The 21547-nt window shown below is 37.7% G+C and overlaps 2 protein-coding genes across 4 annotated transcripts; one reads left to right on the top strand and one right to left on the bottom strand.

The window, feature by feature from the left end:
* Positions 1-9762: 9762 nt before the first annotated feature.
* Positions 9763-18567, bottom strand: RBM7 (RNA binding motif protein 7). 3 transcript variants are annotated; one of them, XM_037841510.1, is made up of 5 exons: positions 18390-18567; positions 17319-17481; positions 16664-16754; positions 13930-14020; positions 9763-12294 (listed from the first exon to the last, which is right to left on the bottom strand). In XM_037841510.1, the coding sequence occupies exons 1-5, from the start codon at positions 18483-18485 to the stop codon at positions 11932-11934; spliced, it is 804 nt and encodes a 267-aa protein (XP_037697438.1). In that variant the 5' UTR covers positions 18486-18567; the 3' UTR covers positions 9763-11931. The 3 variants fall into 3 exon arrangements, with proteins under 3 accessions (XP_037697438.1, XP_037697437.1, XP_037697439.1); XM_037841509.1 differs by having other exon boundaries at positions 13930-14023; positions 18390-18566; XM_037841511.1 differs by having other exon boundaries at positions 13930-14023; positions 18277-18527.
* A 66-nt stretch (positions 18568-18633) lies between these two features.
* On the top strand, positions 18634-21272 carry C6H11orf71 (chromosome 6 C11orf71 homolog). Its single transcript, XM_037838750.1, has one exon. It carries the CDS (start codon positions 18818-18820, stop codon positions 19211-19213), a length of 396 nt encoding a protein of 131 aa, XP_037694678.1. The 5' UTR covers positions 18634-18817; the 3' UTR covers positions 19214-21272.
* The last annotated feature ends 275 nt before the right edge of the window (positions 21273-21547 follow it).

Here is a 21547-nt window from a genome sequence, read left to right as displayed (position 1 = left end):
TTAAAAAACATGATTTCCATCTACATTTTAACATAGCAAGACCTCAAACCAAATATATGTCTTGTTTAATTTGTCAGCCAGTCTTGTTTCTCTTTGGAAATGTGAAATAAATTAAATAATAAGGATAGAAGTGAGATACACCAAAGAATGATGAGCTAAGAAAACAGCAAAACTTACTTCATAATTAATTCTAAAGTATCATATGAAGCTTAAGGCAGTTGTTAAAATATATGACTCCTCAGAAAGAGGGATAGTATTGAAAAATAATAATGGCAATCTGAAACTAAAATCCAGGTGAAGGCAATAAAGCATTGGCAGTGGTCTGTATGCTACTATGGGAGAGAAGGGGCAAGACATGTGAATGTATGCCTAAGGTATTTTCTTGATGATGGTGTAAGAGACAAATAAAATACTGTTGTGGTGCCTTTGTACTGTTAACTTAGCTGAACTGGAACTATGATTCACAGAATTCCCTTCCCTATATAGTTCCCATTTAGAGTTGGCCACAAGAGAAATTTGCTAGAGATTTGGAAGGCAGAAGGAAAGTAGGAGCCATATTTTTTTACCCTCTGGAAGTCTGGTATAGGAAGTCAGACACTGTGGAAGCTCATGTATGTTGTCACTGATCTCCTGGCTGACCTTGCTGGTGTAGGGTAACACCCACTTGCAACTCCTCCAGCTCCTGCCAGATGCCTCCTTCAACTTCTGAGTCACATGCAGCTCCATGGCTAATAGTCTAAGTCATCTAAGGTGGAAACGCGAAAGTTCCAGTTTGTCCTTGCTCTTGTCCTGCTTTCCTTCCCAACTACTGTTCAGGTTGACTTATTCATAGTGACTTCAGGCCCAACCCCAGATGCAGGGCAATAGATTGTTCCACTAGCAACCACAATTGCATAAGGTCTAAATTCTGTAATAAGTTCCTTATTCTATTTCACTTTTAGCAGTTCTACTTCTCAGATTTTACCTTCACTGACATAACTATTTAAGTTTATCTGCTGATAGAAAACTATAAACTTAAGTAAGATTGTTGGGTATTTAAGGGAAAAAGTGACAGGAACAGAAACAGTATGTGTAACTTCCTAAGCACTAGAGTGGCAATTCTTAACCCTGACTGCATATTAAAATCTTAAAAATACTGATGCCACTCCCCTCCTCTGAGATTCTGAGGTAAAGTGTGGGCATTACCGTTTTTTGAAAGGTCCCTATGCGGTTCTAACATGTAGTCAGGGTTATAAAATGCTGCACTAAAACAAAGAAAAAGAACAATTAAAGATGATCAGTTTTACAAACATACATGCAAGGAAGCATAGCAGGAATAAATCAAAATGAATCTAAATATAAGCTACACCTAAAATCAAATCACATAGAAGTATGAAAGATTAACTGAAAAGACATACCAGACAAATATTAACAAAAACAAAGATGTGACAAGAGTAATATAAAACAAAATAGAATCGTAGGTTAAAAGTATGAAAATGGGTGAAGAGGATATTTACATTGACAAGTTAAAGTACATAGTAAAGACATATCATAAACCTTTTTTGCATCTAGCATAGCTTTGCAAAAACCAAGACATACTCAGAGAAAATGACGTATTAAAATCACTTCTCTCAGAATCAACAGTTCAAAAAGAGAAAAAATATGAAAGGCTATATAGGCCTTGAAAAACCTAATTAACAAACTTTATCCATTTTATTAGAAGCTCTTTTAACTCTTTTAATTCCACTTACCTGATTTACTGGATTAATCGATGCACTCCACTTTCTCTGTAATTCAATGCTCTCGACATGCTGTAGGCCACTCTCACTTTTGCTCTCAGTAAGTTGTTATTTCAAACTTGTTTATACCAATTCTTATTCATAAATTTCTTAATTTAAATATTACATAAGCCAATGAACTGTGGAAAACTGTAAGTTATTTTTAGTAAACTAGATTGAATGCTTTGCAAAGATTCAACAAGGCTGAATTACCATAAAATTTTGCTGTCAGATTAAGTGTGAGCAAGAACTATAATAAGATTTGGATGAGAATCCTAGAACATCTGAGTGCTTTTCAAATTTCTCTATATTTTCATTCCACCATTTAGCAACCCAAACTGGAAATCACAACAATACAGACTGGATGTGATTTATGCTAGACAGCCCACTGAATTCTAATCAGTGTACCTGTACTTAAGGAAAAGGCATTATTAGCCTTGCATCCAAAGACTGGCAAATGCATGTACATTTATGAGTATCAAATTAAAATAAAATGCATACAATTTTTATTTTTAAATGACTTCTCAGCTTGACTTTTCTTCTAATTAACAAATCTTGTCAGCTAAGAGCATATTGTAAAAACAGAATTTTGAAACAGAAAATAAGTATTTTTCAAACATCCATGTTTTACAAAAGTTGGGAAAAGAAACCCTCAGACAAACACTATGCAGGCATCACACAGTGCAGGATGGAATTCACAGGCAGAAGAGTCAGCTGAAGATGGTGGATACGGTCCCAAGTTCCCTCAGGATCCCCTGGAGAGCTAGGTGGGGACCATGGTCTCAGCCCAGCCAATGCAGCGCAACGCAACTCAAAGAGAGTTTGCCAGCTAGCAATCTGATTTGTCTCTACAACTTTTTATCACAAAGGCCATGTGGTCTGTCCACAAGGCTACAAAATTAGAAATCACAGAAGAACAGAGAAAAAAACCATTTAGAAAGAAAAACACTCTTTAAATAACTCAAGTTCAAGAGAAAAATCAAACCTAAAAATACAAACCATTTAAAAATGAGGAACAGTGAATATACTACACATCAAAACCTATGGATTAACTTCTACTTCTGGCCATGGATGGAGCAAGAGCTTAGATTTACACCCACCCCCACACACACCTGAAGCAACCAAAACACAGAGAAATAAACAATCAGTGATATCCAAGACAACGGACATCAGGCGCAAAGGACAGTCATCTCTGAGAAACAAAAAACAAATGAGGTGAACCCCATGATTTCCTCTGCTTGTTGCCTTGAGAGTTGTCAGGTTGCAGTGGGTGGGGTGGGGAAGGGCAGGTAGAGCCTGGCAAAATCCCTGAATTGAGGAAACAGAGATGGGAGTCCAGGAAGATCAAGGCAGGCTAGAATGTCCAGTACATAGTACTAGCAAGGGGAATGTTGCACAGGGAGGGAACCTAGAGATCTGCAGGTTTCCTCCAGTATTCATGAGAGTGCTGTTCAGCATATAGTTGTGAAGAAACCACTCAAGGCTGAGGAAAGAATTGATGCAAAGTACCAAGCATTCACAAAGGACCAGGAGCAGTGTATTCCCACCACCCAGACTAGAAAATGTCATAATTCAGGGGGCACTGATTATTCAAAAGGGTCTTGCCTCATTAAAGAAGTAAATCAACTCTAAATATTGCTTAGATCCTGCCTAAAAAATTTTTTTAAACAAGTCCTGAAGGGATACAACCACTTACCAGTAGAGTAACTGCATCCCAGAACAAAGTCAAGAATATTTGTAGAAATACAAAAATACCCAGTATCTGATAAGGTAAAATTCACAATGTCCAACATCCAATCAAAATTTCAAGGCATGCAAAGAGGCAGAAAAATACATCCAATAATGAGGAGAAAGTGAACCAATGGAAAGTAATCCACAACTGGCAAATATATTAGAATTAACAGACAAAAACTGAATAATAGACAGTGAAGATATAAAAAAGATCCAAATCAAACTTCTGGAGATGAGAACTACAATGCCTGAGATGAAGATTATACTGAGTGGAATTAAAGGCAGATTAGAAATTGTAAAAACAAACCCACCTTGAAAGAGCTTGAAGACATAGCAATTCCATCCAAAACAAAATGGAGAAAAATAATTTAAAAAATAAACAGCACATCAGTGAGCTGTGGGACTTCAAGATGCCTCATTTAAGTATAACTGGAGTTCCCAAAGGAAAGGAGAAAAGGGAACAGAAAAAATATTTGAAGAAATACCAACCAAAATTTTTCCAAATTTCATAAAAACTAAAACCCACAGATCCAAGCAGCTCAACAGACTTCAAGCACAAGAAACAAAAAGAAAACTACATCTAAACATATTATCATCAAATTGTCCAAAACCAGCAAAGCAAAATGACACATTGTAATGTACAAACGAACAAAGATGAGGACAACAGTAGATTTCTCATTGAAAACAATGCAAGCAAGACAATGGAGCAACATTTTTAAAGTATTGAAAGAAAAATGTCAACCTAGAATACAATACCCAGAAAAAAATATCTTTCAAAAACAAAGATTAAATACACTTTTTCAGACACATGAAAGCTTAAAGAACATAACAATCCCCTGCAAACCAGCACTACAAGAAATATCAGAGGAAGTCCTTCAGGCAGAAGGAAAATAATTCCAGACTATCAGATGGAGCTACAAAACAGAATGAAGCACTCCAGAAATGGGAACCATGTAGGTAAATATGTTTTTTTCTTATTTAAATTTCTTTCAAAAAGAATTGTCTGTTTTAACAAAAACAATGCAGTGTGGGATTTATTAACATACATAAAATTAAAATGTATGACAATGACACTACCTCTGGCATGTCTCACCAGACAATTGGAAAGATAAAAAAACATAGTATCAGGAACTAAAAAGAGACTGTAACTAGAGATGAGGAGAGGTTTATAAAAATTGTAAGATACTATGCACAACTTTATAACAATAATCTGGAAAGAGAGGTGTATTAGTTAGGGTTCTCCTTGGAAACAGAATCAATGAGAGATGTCTCTTATTATCAAATTGTAAAAGTGACTCACGCAACTGCGGGAGCGCACGAGTCCAAATTCTGCAGAGCCGTCAACAAGCTGTCAACTCCAAGGAAGACGTCCAACGAACTCCTCGGGAAACGAACCGACAACTTGGACGAACTCCTCAGGAAATGAACCGGCAACTTTGAAGAACTCCTCAGGAAACGAACCGACAACTTTGACGAACTCCTCAGGAAACGAACTGGCAACTTCGACGAGCTCCCCAGGAAAAGCTTCACTGAGCAGCTGAAGAAGAAGTGAAGGTTCTCTAACCGTCCGGCTTATAAGCCTCCAACTGATCACCGGGACCAAATCCAGCCAATTGCATTCTCTCACTGTGGAAGCACACCCCTTGATGAGTCATCAGTCAGCTGCAGTCAATTGACTGATGATCCGACAAACCAACCAGCCTCAAGTAGCCTCACAGGAATCGTCAGGCCAGTGCCCGCTTGACCAGACAGCTAGGCCACCTAGCCAAGTTGACACATGAACCCAACCATCACAAGAGGAAATGGTTGATTTTCTAGAAAAGTACAAATTATCCAAACTGATTCCTAAGAAAATCTGAGTAGGGGAAACTGAGAAGGGCCTCAAAGAGCTGCTTCTAAGACAGATCCATAACTCCAAAACTAAACTAAGATAAAACAAAAATTTAAAAAATGTAAGCTCTTACAGCAGTTAACTCTATCCCTGAATTGTAAGGCCTATCTCTAAACTTTGAGATGCTGATCCCCTAGCGTATAACCTGATTGGTCTCTGGAACAAAGCATATCTCTGAGACACCTGAAACTCAGAGCTAGAGCTCAGCAGATATGAATGTCAGTATTAGTGCATACAGCCACTGTCAAAAAAAAAAAAAAAAAAAAAGCTGAAAAAGAGCCCAGACTTCAATTAGTGATATGAATGAAGCAGGTCTGGTTAAGACCAGGGCAAGCCAGGCCAAAGGGTAAAGGTTGAAACTGATTGTGTTTTAAAACTTCAACTTTCATATGAGACCAAGGGAATAGATATCTATTTGGCACAGGATCTAAATTTTCTAAACGGTACAACTCTACAGTCGATTTGTTCAAACAGCACAATTGCATGGAACTTTGAATAGGAAGTGAGATACGGTAGGTTAGTATAGGCTGGAGTGAAATAGTGACACATCCTAGAGTAATTTGGGCAAATAAAAAATATATTTACAGCCTCCCCCTCCCCAGCCCCAAGGATCTGGGGGAAGGTGCGGATGTGTTGGACATCCTCACCTGGACTGGTGTTGATGTTGTCACGAACATTGGGACCGGCGGTTTGATGTGCTGAGCCCTCGAGCATGGGACTTGCCCTTATGAAGCTCATTACCACAAAGGAGAGTCTAAAGGTGTATGTAATGGTGCCTAAGAGTCTCCCCCTGAGTACCTCTTTGTTGCTCAGATGTGGCCCTCTCTCTCTCTAACTGAGCCATCTCAACAGGTAAACTCGCTGCCCTCCCCCCTACATGGGACCCGACTCCCAGGGGTGTAAATCTCCCTGGCAACGCAGAGTATGACTCCCGGGGATGAATGTGGACCTGGCATTGTGGGACTGAGAGTATCTTCTTGGCCAAAAGGGGGATGCAAAATGAGACGAAATAGCTTCAGTGGCTGAGAGATTCCAAATGGAGTCAAGAGGTCACTCTGGTGGACATTCTTATGCACTATATAGATAACACCTCTTAGGCTTTAATGTATTGGAATAGCTAGAAGTAAATACCTGAAACTACCAAACTCCAACCCAGCAGTCTGGACTCCTGAAGACAATTATATAATAATGTAGATTACAAGGGGTGACAGTGTGATTGTGAAGACCTTGTGGATCACACCCCCTTTATCTAGTGTATGGATGAGTGGAGGAATGGGGATAAAAACTAAAGGACAAATGGGGTGGGATGGGGGGATGATTTGGGTGTTCTTTTTTCACTTTTATTTTTTATTCTTGTTCTGGTTCTTTCTGATGTAAGGAAAATGTTCAGAGATAGATTGTGGTGATGAACGCATACATAACTATGTTATCATACTGTGGACAGTGGATTGTATATCATGGATGATTGTATGTTGTGTGAATGTATTTCAATAAAACTGAATTTAATAAAAAAAAAAGAAATAACACCTCAATAAAAAAAAAAAAAAAACTTACATATCACTCATGAATACACATACAAAAATTCTAAAAGAGAAAATTGGAGAACCTAAGATGGCGGCTAGGTGAGAAAGAGCAAAAAAACACCTCCATGAAAAATACTAGATAAAAACCAGAAAGTGACCCAGAACACCAGCTCCAGAGTAGCACCAGCCAGACAAGGTCTGCTAAATCTACAGGGACTGTGCATCTGGTGAAACCAGGAGTCTGCATTCTGAAACGAGTGAGTCGGCTGAAAGTCCCTCGGCCACGCTGCAGTGTGAGGAAACGGTGGGTTGGCGTTTGGAGACGGACTAGTTCTTTCAAAAAAAAAAAAAAAAGCCTGGGAGCACCTGCAGATACGTCAGGGAGAGCCATGGAGTAAAGCACAGCGGGAGTGGGCTGGGCTAATGCCTCGGTGTGTGGTGTGGAGGATACCCCTTGCCACACCAGCTGCTGACTGTCTCAGGCTCAGGAGAGCAAAGGGGAGCCAAAGGGAGAAAGAACTGCACGACTTGCAGCCATCTCCCTGGCAAGCGGGGGACGCTCCTGTCCGGGGCCGGACCCACAGCCTAGAGTCGCGCCAGGAAGCCCAGTGTGATGGGGAGTCTTTCCTGCAACACCGCGCACACACCACAGTGTCGGCTGTGGACAGAGGCCTTTAATACACCCACGGCTGACTGTCCTGGAGCTGGGAGGGTGGTACTGTGCGGAAAGGGGGAAGTTAACACGCCCCATTCAACCATTTTTGAAGCGGGCTGGGAACACCCCTGCACAGCCCGGCATCCCAGGGCTTCCCTGGAGGCTGGCACACACTTGTGTCATGGCACGGCCCTCCCTCAGCAGAGGTCCTGGAAGAGCACAGCAGGGAAGGGGGAACCACTCAGAAATCCCAGGGAATCTATGCCAATACCAGGGACTTGTGGGTCAGCAGCAGAGAACAGCCTGAAATCTCCAGGAACACCTGGGAGGTTTGATTATTAAAGCTGCCCTTCCTCCCTAACTGCTCAGACACACCCTCCTTATTCAGGGCGGACAGCACTGACAACACACCCAAATTAAGTGCACCAGTTAGACCCCACAAGAGTCAGATCCCCACACACCACAAAGACAAAGTTGGGGAGAACTGACTTGAGGGGAATAGGTGACTCACGGATGCCATCTGCTGGTTAGACAGAGAAAGTGTATGCCACCAAGCTGCAGTTCTGACATATCAGAGATCAAGTAAAGCAAATGCCAAGAGGCCAAAAACAACAGAAAATCTTAAAGCATATGATAAAACCAGACAATGTGGAGAACCTAAACCCAAATACCCAAATCAAAAGATCAGAAGACACACAGTACTTGGTGCAATTAATCAAAGTACTACAGACAGGCAACGAGAGCATGGCACAGGATATAAAGGACACGAAGAAGAGCATGGCACAGGATATAAAAGACATAAAGAAGACCCCAGAAGAGCATAAAGAAGAAATTGCAAGATTAAATAAAAAAAAATAGAAGATCTTATGGAAACTAAAGAAACTGTAGGCCAAATTAAAAAGACTCTGGATACTCATAATACAAGATTAGAGAAAGTTGAACAACTCAGCCTCCTCGAGGACCACAGAACAGAAAATGAAAGAACAAAAGAAAGAATGGGGACAAAAATAAAAAAAATTGAAATGGATCTCAGGGATATGATAGATAAAATAAAACGTCCAAATTTAAGACTCATTGGTGTCCCAGAAGGGGAAGAGAAGGGTAAAGGTCTAGAAAGAGTATTCAAAGAAATTGTTGGGGAAAACTTGCCAAACCGTCAATACAAGATAAACACACAAAGCTTAAATGCCCAGCGAACTCCAAATAGAATAAATCCAAATAAACCCACTACAAGACATATTCTGATCAGACTCTCAAATACTGAAGAGAAGGAGCAAGTTCTGAAAGCAGCAAGAGAAAAGCAATTCACCACATACAAAGGAAACAACATAAGACTAAGTAGTGACTACTCAGCGGCCACCATGGAGGCGAGAAGGCAGTGGCATGACATATTTAAAATTCTGAGAGAGAAAAATTTCCAACCAAGAGTACTTTATCCAGCAAAACTCTCCTTCAAATTTGAGGGAGAGCTTAAATTTTTCACAGACAAACAAATGCTGAGAGATTTTGCTAATAAAAGACCTGCCCTACTTCAGATACTAAAGGGAGCCCTACCGACAGAGAAACAAAGAAAGGAGAGAGAGATACAGAAAATTTTAACAGTTATATATAGAATATTACATCCCAGGTCACCGGGACACACATTCTTCTCTAGTGATCATGGATCTTTCTCCAAAATGGACCGTACGCTGGGAAATAAAAACAAGCCTCAATAAATTAAAAAAAAAATTTGTTCAAAGCACATTCTCTGATCACAGTAGAATACAAATAGAAGTCAATAACCGTCAGAGACTCGGAGAATTCACAAACACCTCGAGGATAAAAATGAGGGGGAGATAAAAACATTCCCAGATAATAAAAGAGAAAATTGACAAATAGACTTCCACAGTGCACTAAAGGTACAATATCTCGTGACAGGTAGATTTTAAAACAGGATGAAATGATGGTTCAGTTAAAAAATCGATTCAGTAGTTTTGCTGAATCATCCTTTACCCCATTCACTTGTCAGATGCCTTTCATTCATTCATCAAAAACTTACCAAATACTGAAGCAGGAAGAATAGTTAGGTGGCTGTTAGAAGAATCCTGTTATAAGACAGGTTGCCCATTCTAGGATGGTGACAGTAGGGATGGAGAAAAGATAATCAGAAAGTGGTATAAAAAATATTTGATGATTGTTGAGACAAGAAAGGGTTGAGTCCAAGATTCTTTGGGTAGTCGTAGGAGTTCTTATGTATAAAAGTTCCATTGTCAAGTAAGTTTGGAAAATACTAGGCTAAACACTGTTACATGGATTTTACTGTTGTTCTCAGAATCTTTATTGTGCTGTTCTGAGAAAATCACACAATGTTAGACAGCACACAATTTTTTCCAAACATATTTGAATTCAGAATCCTTTTTTTTGCAGAACTTGTGAGACTAGCATTCCATGGAACACACTCTGGGTGAACTGCTCTTCTACAAAAACAAATCTCTTCTTTTTACTCCTATAAAACTCTCAATACTTGGGTGAACTGTCTCACCAACTAGGTTAAATTCTTTGAGGCTGACTTGTTCTTTTCATCCCTTTATATAACACAATTAATTTGGTCACTTGCCACTTGGTGAGATTAAAGTGACACTAGATGAGATTAAAGTGAGCAAGATGTACTGGAACCTCATAAGGGATGCCCCCAGAAGTCATTAAAAAAAACTATTTTCAACCAGAATCACCTGTGAATCAATATGAAAGGATCTGAACCACGGATAAGTTGCAACAAAGCAGTATTAATGTGTTAATCTCTATAAAATCTTACTAAATAATAAGATAACTGAAAATAGCAAACTCAATGAAAACAAATCCTACTATTAGACTACTTAAGCAAACAAACTTTTGATCTTAACTCCCTCTGTGATGAGCAATTGGATAGGCCCCATTTACCTAGAGAAAAAAAAACTGAATGCATTTACAAACAGAGAAAATCTTGAGTATACCAGGAAGAGTAAATAAATTAGTTTACAGCACTAAGGATTATAATTCATATATGTCACTGAAAATCTAACTCAGGTATCAGGTTTGTTATGTACAAAAAATATATTTTAATATGCTCTAAATTAAATAACTGACATTTTTAACACCAAGCAATCATTGAATAAGAGTATACTGCTAACTTCTTGTATACAATGTCTCGAAAGTTAGTTAAGTCAAAAAATAAGACACAGCCTTTTATATGTTTTAAATATATTAAAAAGCAACATAATACAAATGCATGGTCAGTATTAAAAAGGATACAAATTTTTCAAGGAATGAATTCTTATAAATAAGTTTATAATCCACAACGAAAGGGACAGTATCATCTTGATACATAAAGGTTTTGTTAAACTAAATTATAAAATTTTTACATCAGGAGGGCTTAAGATTAAATTCTTCAAATGTTCAAACAAAAACAACCTGTACAATTTCCATAATAAAATGCGTACTTCTACACATGTCCTGGAATTTTGAAAATGCTAAATTGTTAAAAATTTGAGTGACAGAAAAAGCACTTCACGAATCTTTTTCCCAAAAAAAGTAGACTTTCAGTAAAACATTTTACCATTTTATCTGACTGCACATTGAAACATTTTTTTCTTCCTGAAAAGGAGATTTTATGCTAATACTGTGTTTTTTTAATGTAAAAATATACATCTGAAGACATTTAACTTCCTGAGTTCAGTCATACATCAAACATGATTTAATGAAAAATTTCTAAAATTTTAGAATGAAACAATGATATATGTAAATTTACACTAATATATTCAATTAGGGTAAAACTCAAAAGACCGTGTCACAGAACATGTACTTAAATTCTCTAAGAAGTTAAACAATATGATTTATTCCCCAACTCTACCTGCTAATAAGCTTTCTCAAATATAATGTTAGTAAAATGAATCACTGAAGTTGTTTTCTAATTTATTAACAAAATACTGATAGCCATTTCAGATTACCAACTTGGATATTTTCTACTATACACACCAAAATCTGATTCACTGATAAGAAATTCCTTGCAATACAAAAAGACTACAAATAATTAAAATATTTGTTTTATAATACAACCAAACAATTCACCCCTTCCTAAATGGTCTAAAATGATTAGGAATTGTGGCACTCTCTTTTGCATAAACCCTTTCCTCTTCATAAAACCCTGAGGTGAGAGGTTATTAATGTAATTAAACTGGAACCACAGTTGTTCTCATTTCTGACTTGAACTGTTGCTCTAGGTTTTAAAAACATTTTTTAAAGAAATGGGGCAACTTGTAAAGCTGCTCTATACAGTTTAACAAAACTTCTCCAAACGAACCTATCCAAGAGGGCCTAAAATGACCCCATATGAAGAAAATGTTCTTTTAATACTCGTTAGTGTCGAGATGAGCGCCATTTTCCATCTCTACTATTGTCTCTTCTGTTTTCATAGTCATGGCTCCAGCCATTGTGATTCCTATCTTCATAAAAGAAATCATCTCTGCTTCCTCTGTAATGATGGTCAGAACCATGATCAGTGTAACGCTGTTCACGGCTATAATGTCTATCTGCTATGTAGGGATGAGAATTCTGCCTGACTCTACGCTGTGATGGTGATGTATCTTGGCGCCACTGGGAGCTTGAAGACTGGTTATAAGAATGATTATGTGACTGAACTGTTGTGGAAAATCCTGACTGATCCAGATGTGGAGAACCAAATTTCCCACCATATGACACCTGCCTCAAAGCACTGTTCATCTGAGGGAAGAGAAAAAGAAGGAAAAGTTAAACTGCAAGTATTTCCCAATGTCAAAGCAAACATAGCATATATTCAGTCACAGTTACCCAAACATGTAATGATAGAAAGACAAAATCACTCTTGCCTAGATGGATCCCAAGTTAAACATAACTAAAAGTAGCACAATACAGATTGGGGTGATGAATACATAACCATATGATGATACTGTGAACAGCTCACTGTACACCACAGATGACTGTATGGTGTGTGAATATATCTCAATAAAACTGAATTTAAAAATAAAAAAATATAAAAAAGCACAATACAGTAGCTCTGTTCATTCCAATGTATAATAAGGTATTTGTATGTAAATAGTACTCCTTGCCTTCAAGAATACAAATGGGAAGGGAAGAAGTGGTGTAAAATTACTATAATACTAATCACCATATGATGAAAGTTAAAAAGAACATTCATGAAGGTAGCATATGATCTGTCTTAAAAGAATAGATGGAATATTTAAGGAAAATATTTTAAGGGGGAGGCAGTCCAAGGAAAGGAAACTGCACACACATAGACACACGCATACAAAAAAAAAAGACAACAGTAAAACACAGGATTGGGTTCACAAAATAACAAATAATTCTGGGTGACACAGGTTATAGATCTTAGAAGCAGTGACTAACAGAAGGTATAGCTAGAGAAGTTCACTGGAGTCTGAATATGAGAGTGCCAATAACTACGCTAGAGAATTCTGACATTATCTTGCCAAAAATGGCAAGTCAAGGTGCAGGAAAGATAAGCAAAATGAGGTTGCAATACTAATTTAGAAATGGTGTGCAAGATGAACTAGTGAGGGGAAAATGGAGGCAGGTGATAATTTGTATCAGTGATTCCCAAATTCTGCTCTATGAATAGGTATGAGTTCATGACAGCTTTGTCTTTAAATGGTCTGTGGCAAAATGAGAAAACTAAAAAAATTAGCATATAAAAGCATACATCTCTTTATATTAGTCTTATTTTATTTCACTTTTATTCTTTTGTTTTGCAAATCTGAGGACCACTAGCCAAGATTGTAACATGGGAAGAGAAAACAAAAAAGAAGAAATAATGTAAGACCTACTGCAAAGAAAAAAATGAAGGACTTGGTGAATGACTGGAGACAAAGATGAAACAATAAAAGGTACCTAAGATTTTAAGCCTAGTCTCATGGTGACATCATTACAGAAAAATGTAAAAGTCAAAAAGGAGCTAGTCTAGAAGATGACAGTATACTAAAATATCAAAGAGAGCCCATGATGAGAAATCAATCAGCATGGGCTGCAAGAACATCACAGAATAAGCCTCCGTATCTATATACACACCAGAAATAAACAGTGGTTAAAAAGAGAAATACAAATGTGAAGTGAAATTCTACTTCCATTTATCTTCAATCTTTTAAGTATATATTTTGGCACAATGAAAAGCAAAATGAGTGATTTTTAAATTTAAGAAAAAGTTAATTTTAGGGTTAATTTAATTTAAAAAGTTAATTTATTCCTAAAGGACGTAAATGAATAAAACCTCCAACTAAGCAAAGTTAATAAAAACAAGTTATCTAATAATAATATGAATGCTTATGACATTTCTTAACAATTCAAGTTGAAAAATCAGCCTACCACGGCTTGTCTCTGAAAATTTTCTGGAGAAGAGAAAGATCTCTGAATTAACTGTGTTGATGGAGTCATGTTATCCACAGTCCTTTCATACCTGCTAAAAATAAGAAAATCAACATATAATCATTCATCCCACAAATATTTACTGAATACAATCATGAGAATAACACAGTTCTTAAGAGCTGTGAATGAACAAGACAGACAAGGCATCTGGTTTCATGGGGCTGGGGTAAGGATGCAGATAATAAGATGATTTTACATGGCTTAAGCACTATAATGGGTGACGTGATAGCGCAACTGGAAGTGAGGGAGAGAGGGATACTACTTTAGCTTAGCTGGTCAGATATGGACTTCCCCAGGGAAGGCCTTTCTAAAAAGGGGACATTTGAAGTAAAAGCTGAATAACAAGACTACCTGGAAACAGAATGTTCCTAGTTGAGACAAGGGCTAGTGCTGGAGTGAGCAAGTTATAGCCAGTGGCCCAAATTCAGCCTGCTGCCTGGTTTTATAAATAAAAGTTTTTCACAGCCACATTCTTGTTTATGTATTATCTACAGCTACTTTAGAGCTACAATAGGAGAGATGAATGGTTATGACAGAGACTAATTAACCTGCCAAGTCGAAAATATTTACCATTTGGCCCTTTACAGAAAAAATTCGCCAATCCATGGGCTAGCACAAAGGCCTACACTGAAAGCTAAAGCTGAACGGATTTGATCACCATGCTATGAGGGAAAAAGAATAAAGGACAGGATCTAGATTTTTGGCTTGAGCAACTGGGTAGATCAAAGGATGCTAGTTTTTAACATACACCTTATTATCATTTGTACAGAGATTATCTTGCTTTACAGAAAAATTCATTTAAAAAACATTTTAACAAATTCATTTTATTTTAAAATATGCCTTTAGCATTACATAACCAATGGGTATATTTTATAGTTTGGATTGTTATATTTTAGGTTTTCTTAAAGCAGGTTATATATCTGTATGCTAAGGGGGGAAAAAAGTACAATTCCATGTTCTAAAAACAATATAAAAATGATGAACATTCTAGTCTTCCAACAGAACTGAAGTATTTACTGTATATTTTTTCACCAAGAAATTCTGAAAGGAAAAAAAGTAGTCCTTTATTCTCCACTTAAGTTACCTTTGAAGTTTCCATAAAAGTGTTGAAGAGGCTTTGAATACCAAAGTATTCAAAAACCATTATTAACTGCAGGTGGCAAGAAAGGATACTGAGAGGGTACCTTTTTGCACTATTGCTTGCTTCCAATTCTGCCTTCCTATATCTCTTCATATGCATCCATTTCTTCTCAGCTCTTGGCACCATTCCAATCCTAAATCACTAACCTGGTCCATATTGCTATCAATACCTTCCTAATTGGTCTTTCTATTTTCATTCTTGTCCCCTCCAATCCATTCCCTCATTGCAACTAAACAACTTTAAAAAAACAAAACCTTTTACTATCATTACCCTGCTTAAAACTTTTGAATATCTTCCCACTGTTCCTAGGGTACAATCTCAAAATCTTGATTACAGTCTATAAGAAAGACCCTATATCATCCAACCTCTATCTATTTCATTGATATCACCTCTTATGCTCCATTTTCCATTCATTATGATCTAGGTATGCTGACTCTTTCAGTTCCTCATCTATCTACATTAAGTCTCTTTCCTGTTCAAACTTCCTCAAAAGACTCTCTACTTCTTCCTTAGAAAACTGATTATAGTAATTAAATAGGTAGTTACAAAAATATTTATGTGTCTTCATCCAGACTTTAAATTCCACTAGACAGTATACCAGAGTGGCTGGGCTTTATTACACAGCCTGGATTTCAATCCCAGCCCCACTGCCTTCAGCAGGTCAAATTTGAGCAAGTTAACCTCCAATCTTTATTTTCTTCACATATAAGGTAGAGATAATAATAAGCCCTACCTAGTAGGACTGCTTTCAGGAATAAATGAGATATTATATGCAAATAACTTAGTAAAGAACCTGACACATGGCACATGCTTGTTAAAACTTTCTTGAATGAAGCCCATTATGACTGATAAATAGTTTCTGGGGATATAGGTTATATGTAGAAAACATAGTCTCTTGTAAGATACCAGCCTCCCCAAAGCAAATAAAAATTTTTTAAGTAAATATGGTACCTTTTCTAAACCTCAGTAGCTGGAAGGAATTTTATAGATCATTTAATTCAATTTCTTATCCTTAAAAAATGAAAGAATAGAACCAGAGAGAAGGGACTTGCTCAAGATTAAAAAAATTAATCATAGAGGCAGACCTAGAATCTAATTCTGCAAATTCTTATTCCAGTCATCTTTTAAGCAGTATTTTTAAATGGCAAGTAACAACCAATTAGTGGCCAGAAAATTAATATGAATTTTTAACAGAAATGAATGACAGACCATACTATAAGTAGTAAGGAACCAATGTTTTGAAAAATTCTGACTCAGACATATGCATGTATATGTGGGTATATGTCCTTACGAAGGATTATAAATACAGTTATACAGGTAACTATTCTACAGGGACTCTATGTTATGTGTTATTACCTATCTATAGATTCCTTATAATACCTCCATATATAATTATAATCCAATTTAGCAAGTAATATAGCAGAAGAATAAAGAGGAGCAAAAGGAGGAGGCAATCAATTCATTATGTATTACCAGATCACTACCTAAGAAAATCCCAAATAAATGATACTAAAAATAGGTATGAAACAGTACCTGGTAGGAGATGTAGAGGCAGGGCTTGAATTTCCAACATGATGCTGGGAATATGACAAACTGACATCCTGTGAGGAGGCATGGCTACTTCCTAAAATGAAATAATTTGAAAAATTCTTCTTGATAGAAAATTTAATTTAAAATATTGTCTCCCCTAAATCACTCCAAAAAAGGAAGACAGTAGCTGAAACAGTACCTCAAATTGTAGCAGACTGCTTTACAGTTTCATCAGAATGAAAATTTTAAGTGTATAACCATACCACACTGTAAGACTAAATACATGGCAAATTTCATCCTCACATGTTCAAGAATCAAAATTTGTAAAAGCAAAGAAAAAAGCAATCAGGAAAAGTGTTTTCAGAAAATAACCCTTGCTCCTTTCAGAGTGTGGATTCGAACCCAAGTTTTTCTAAAAATTAAAGCTTATCTTCTTCTCACTAACCCACACTGAAATTTTAAACACAGTTCTAAAATTTTTAAAAAAATCAATGTTGTCGATATTACCCCTTTTTAAGGATATATCAAGTGTGCTATTCACAAACCTTAAGAAAGTATTTCTACCCAAAAAGTAGTTTAAAACTGAAGAATAAAATTAAAAGCAAAACAAAAAAAGCAAACAAAATCCCTCCTAAAACATCACTCAATAATTACTTACCCGATCTAAACTGAATTTTGATGGGTCTTCCAAAAAGTTTGATTCCATTAAGCAGATTCATTGCATAAGGAACAGATACTTCATGTTTGAAATTCACAAATGCAAACTGCTTTGGTTTACCATCCTTATCTTTGGGAATTTTTACTTTTATTACTGGGCCAGCCTACAAAAAAAACAAAAATGTGTTAGAATTTAAGAGGCAATTTCAGAAAAATATCCAAATTTTACAAATAAAAGACTCAATAAAGTTTAAAAGCAACAGAAATATAACCAGGAACTTCCAAAATATTGATACACACGAATTTCTATCTTAGAGTAAAAATTCCAATAAAAAAAAAATCGCATAGTTATAAATCAAAATTTTACTAACATATTTAAAAAGGGAATCCATAGGGAACTGGGAAAACAATGACTGACGGTAGTCTTCACAGCACTGTATGACTAACAAAATGACCAACATTCATTTTCCCATTCCATGGAAATTGCGTTTTCCAAGGGGAAGAGGAAGTGATGTTCTTGAATTAAAAATTCACATTATGTACGATTAATCAAACTTTACCAGTCATTGGGGAAAGGCGGGATGGGATCCTCAGAATGTTTAACACACAGGACTTCAGGATTTTAATACAGAAACACTACAATGCTGTTTTTCTATGGAGTTTTTATGAGGCTATTTAAAATACTTTTGACAATGCCGCAATTGTATAGACAACTTAAACAGAAAATAGATACTGAGTGACAAAGAAATTCAAATACAACTTTGTCAGTCTTTGGAAGAGCAAAGACCAACTACCCTAAGAGAAAGATGACGGGACCCTTATGTCTCTCAGGAACCCTGAATATTTACCACGGGAACCCCTCCGCTACCTGTCAAGTTCACTTTGGGAATGAAATAACCAGGGCTCTTCTAATAAAGCGATCCCCACCGAAGCACAACCTCCACCCTCCAAAAGCCTACCTGTCGGGTGCTCCGACTGACGGCCAAGCTCGCGCGAAGCAGCTGTGGCCGTTGGGCCGGGCCCTACGAGAACCGGAAAACGAAAGGAAAAGGGGCCGATTCCAGCTGTTTACCTGGTGGAAAAGCTCGAAAAGGAGTTCCTCTGTCACTTTAGTTTCAAGGTTGCCCACAAAGAGAGTGCGATCCGCTTCAGCGGCCGCTGCCCCCATCTCAGCATCACCCCCTCCCTAACAAGACCGAGGGGTCATCGCCCGCGCACCCACTGCGCACTCTCGGAAACCCCACGTCCTTGTACTCCCAAGCGTCACGCGACGTAAACGTAAACCACGCTCTCTCTTGATCCGCGTCGACGTGCGTTGACGGACTGCGCACGCGCGCGAGTACACCTTGTGTTAAAGGTGGCTTCTCGATCTGCCGCCGTCGCTGTAGTTATGGCCTCCGATTTATTTTGTTTCCGGGTGGGAGACGGTCTGGACTGACGAAGCGAAGCGCCTGTCTTGACCGAGGGACGTAACGCAATTACTGCAGGGAGTATTTGAAGATGTCCCTGAAATATGTGTCCCTGTCCGCCGGCGATCAAGGGAACAGAGTGGCCTACCGCTCTTTTCACGGCGACCGCAGCCCGTCGGCCGTAGCGTTGGCGATGGTCTCTGGAGACAGCTCTGTCGTGGCCAGACCTGAGGTGATTCACCCAGGACCCACTCCTCGGCAGGCGATGCGACCAAGCGTTCGTACCGAGAGCCGTTGGGTAACTGGTGGCGGCCGGGGTCTTACCCGCCTTATAAGGGGAAGGGACTCTGATGGCCGGAGCCGAGGCTACCAAGCCAGATTCTCACCTTACCCGACGCCTGGGGTTAAACAAGATCTCTTAAGACGTGTACTGCAACAACGTCTGATTGCGTTTGGAGGTTTCATCGCAGCCCGAATTTCGGCTTAAAATGAATAACTTTTCCGCCCTTCAATTAGCTCGTTAACAAGGTCTCTCCAAAATGCAATGTTGGTGCAAGCGCTGTTTTATTTTTAGAGGGATGTATTTTAAGTGTGATAAACAACGGCGTAGGGGTTCTGTTAATATAGCCTAGCACAGAGAAAAATTGTACTATTTCTTAAATTCACATGGTTTATGCAGCCAAAATAATTAGTTCAGAAAGAGGCAGAAAAGACTTATTTTCTTAAGTACTTAGAAAGTCAAACGCTGAGCTAATCAAGCCACCCTTCCCTGAGGCCAGTAATCCTTTTATTCACCCTTTGTTCTTTCCATTCCGACAACCGATTCAAACTTCCTTGATTTCCATAACTGCTGACAACCTCTCCCCCATCACGACCAGATTCTCCTACTTTGAGACTTGTAATTCAAGTTTAGCTGTCTCTACCTCTCTACTTCAGAATTTCCCCTTTACTTCTGCTTATCCTACCATCTATGGCCCAACTCTTAACCAATCTTCTGTCTTTTCCCCAACATCTCTTTGCGTTTTCCATCTCCTCCTTTACTGTTTCTTCTAAAAACTAAAAATAAACCTTTCTACTTTTTCTAACTTAAACCAAGTTACTTTCCTTTCTTTGTCAAAGGTCCGAATGAATTTTACACTTTTATTTGTCTTTTTATTATTTGTATTCAATGCCAGCTTCCCAATCTGAGTCTGCTGTAGCAAAATACACTGTGAAACTGTAGTCTTGGGGTCCCCTATCAGAAAGCTATTTTTCCCTATCCACTCTAGCATCTTCCTTGAACTTTTCCTGTCTTTCTCACTCAGCCATTCAACAATATTTGACTGTCTTCTCTGTGATAAGCACTGTGAATGAACTTTATACATTCCTGCCATCAGGAGATTAAGGAGTATGCTCTAGATGGGAGGCCTATAAATAAACTTCATACTGAGCTGTCAGATTAAGTTTAGTGATAAGAGTAAGTACTGGCCCCAGTAGCTTTCCATAATACTTGCCCTATTCTGGTTCCTCCTTACCTAACTGATCACTCCTCATTTGCTAATATATTTGTTCTCTTAACCACCTAAGTGAAAACATTCCCCAAGTTTTAAAGGGTGATATTGGGGGATAAAATTAGTGGGTTTGGTAAGTGGCAACTCATTAGGTGAGTAAGTAGTCTGCTTGTTTCACAGACTCTTTCTGTTTAGACTTCCTTAAAATAATTATGTTCAGATAAAGTAAATCACCACATACCACACAATATTGAATATTGATGTAATTCACAAGATTGAATTTTTAGAACAACATCTTATGAAGAAAGTTGATGAACCAGAGAGTTTTCCATAAAAGAGTGATTAATATAATGAGAAATCTAGCAACCAAATTATAGGAAGAATGATTGAAAGAACAGCAATAGCTACCTTTTATTGGGTGGTAAGTGCTAGGGGCTTTTATTCATTGTTTATTCACAAATACTTATGGAGGGCTTATTCTGTGCCTCCTACTATGCTGAACACTGAGAGTAAAGTGAAGATGGATAGGGCTCTATTCTTATGAAACTTTATATGTGTCATTTAATTCTCGCAGAAGCCCAAAAGAGAAGTATTATACTTTGGTTTTATTGCTTAGAAACGGGCTCAAAGAGATGAAGTAAATTTTCCAAAGTCATACTGCTGGTGAATGGTAGAGACTTGAAGGCTTTCAAACAAGATTTCTCATCTGAACTGGGCAACACAAAAATGATTTGAGTGACTATTTCTCAATTCTCTCATCTATAATATATAAGTAATACTATTCTAGGTATCTAGGAAAGACATTAATTCATAACACAATGGTTGCCATAGGCTGGACATTAAGAATTGTCCCAGAAAACCGAGGTGGAAAAGACCATCACACAAGGTAATGAATTAACCACCAGAAAGTTCAGATAGAGGCTGAATCCACTCAAGGATTTTGTCAAATCTTTATAGTCCAATACTGGACTAGATGATTTCTACAGTTCTTTCCCATTAAAGTCTATATTTAAAAAAAAAAAAAATGGTTATAATTGGAAATACAGAATTGAGAGATGAGAAGAGAAAAATGAGATGTGATGCATAAGGTGACCATTATAATTTATTGTGTAAACCAGAACACTTCAGAGTAGAAAAGGGTGCCTATCAATTCTGCCAAAGCAATAGGCATAAAAAGGGGCTGTCCTAGGCAGAGCATTTGCCTCCTATTCCCTTAGGACATGATTTGGCAGTGCCATACTTTTGAAGCATATTCCTCAACTTAACAGGGAAAGGAGACTGTAATTTATAAACGAGGGAGGAAAAGTCTGGCTTAAGAGTGCACAGACTCC

This window comes from Choloepus didactylus, chromosome 6 (assembly GCF_015220235.1).
Source record: "Choloepus didactylus isolate mChoDid1 chromosome 6, mChoDid1.pri, whole genome shotgun sequence".
In the NCBI taxonomy this organism is placed as follows: Eukaryota; Metazoa; Chordata; class Mammalia; order Pilosa; family Megalonychidae; genus Choloepus; species Choloepus didactylus.
The sequence above is the reverse complement of the archived record's forward strand: the minus strand, read 5'-3'. Positions and strand labels throughout refer to the sequence as shown.

Coding starts and splice junctions, on each gene's coding strand:
- RBM7 (XM_037841509.1), bottom strand. CDS start 18,485: ATGGGGGCAGCGGCCGCTGAAGCGGATCGCACTCTCTTTGTGGGCAAC. Junction 16,755..17,318: donor CAAAATTCAGTTTAGATCGG/GTAAGTAATTAT, acceptor ATTTCATTTTAG/GAAGTAGCCATGCCTCCTCA. Junction 14,024..16,663: donor GCCTCTACATCTCCTACCAG/GTACTGTTTCAT, acceptor TCTTATTTTTAG/CAGGTATGAAAGGACTGTGG.
- C6H11orf71 (XM_037838750.1), top strand. CDS start 18,818: ATGTCCCTGAAATATGTGTCCCTGTCCGCCGGCGATCAAGGGAACAGA.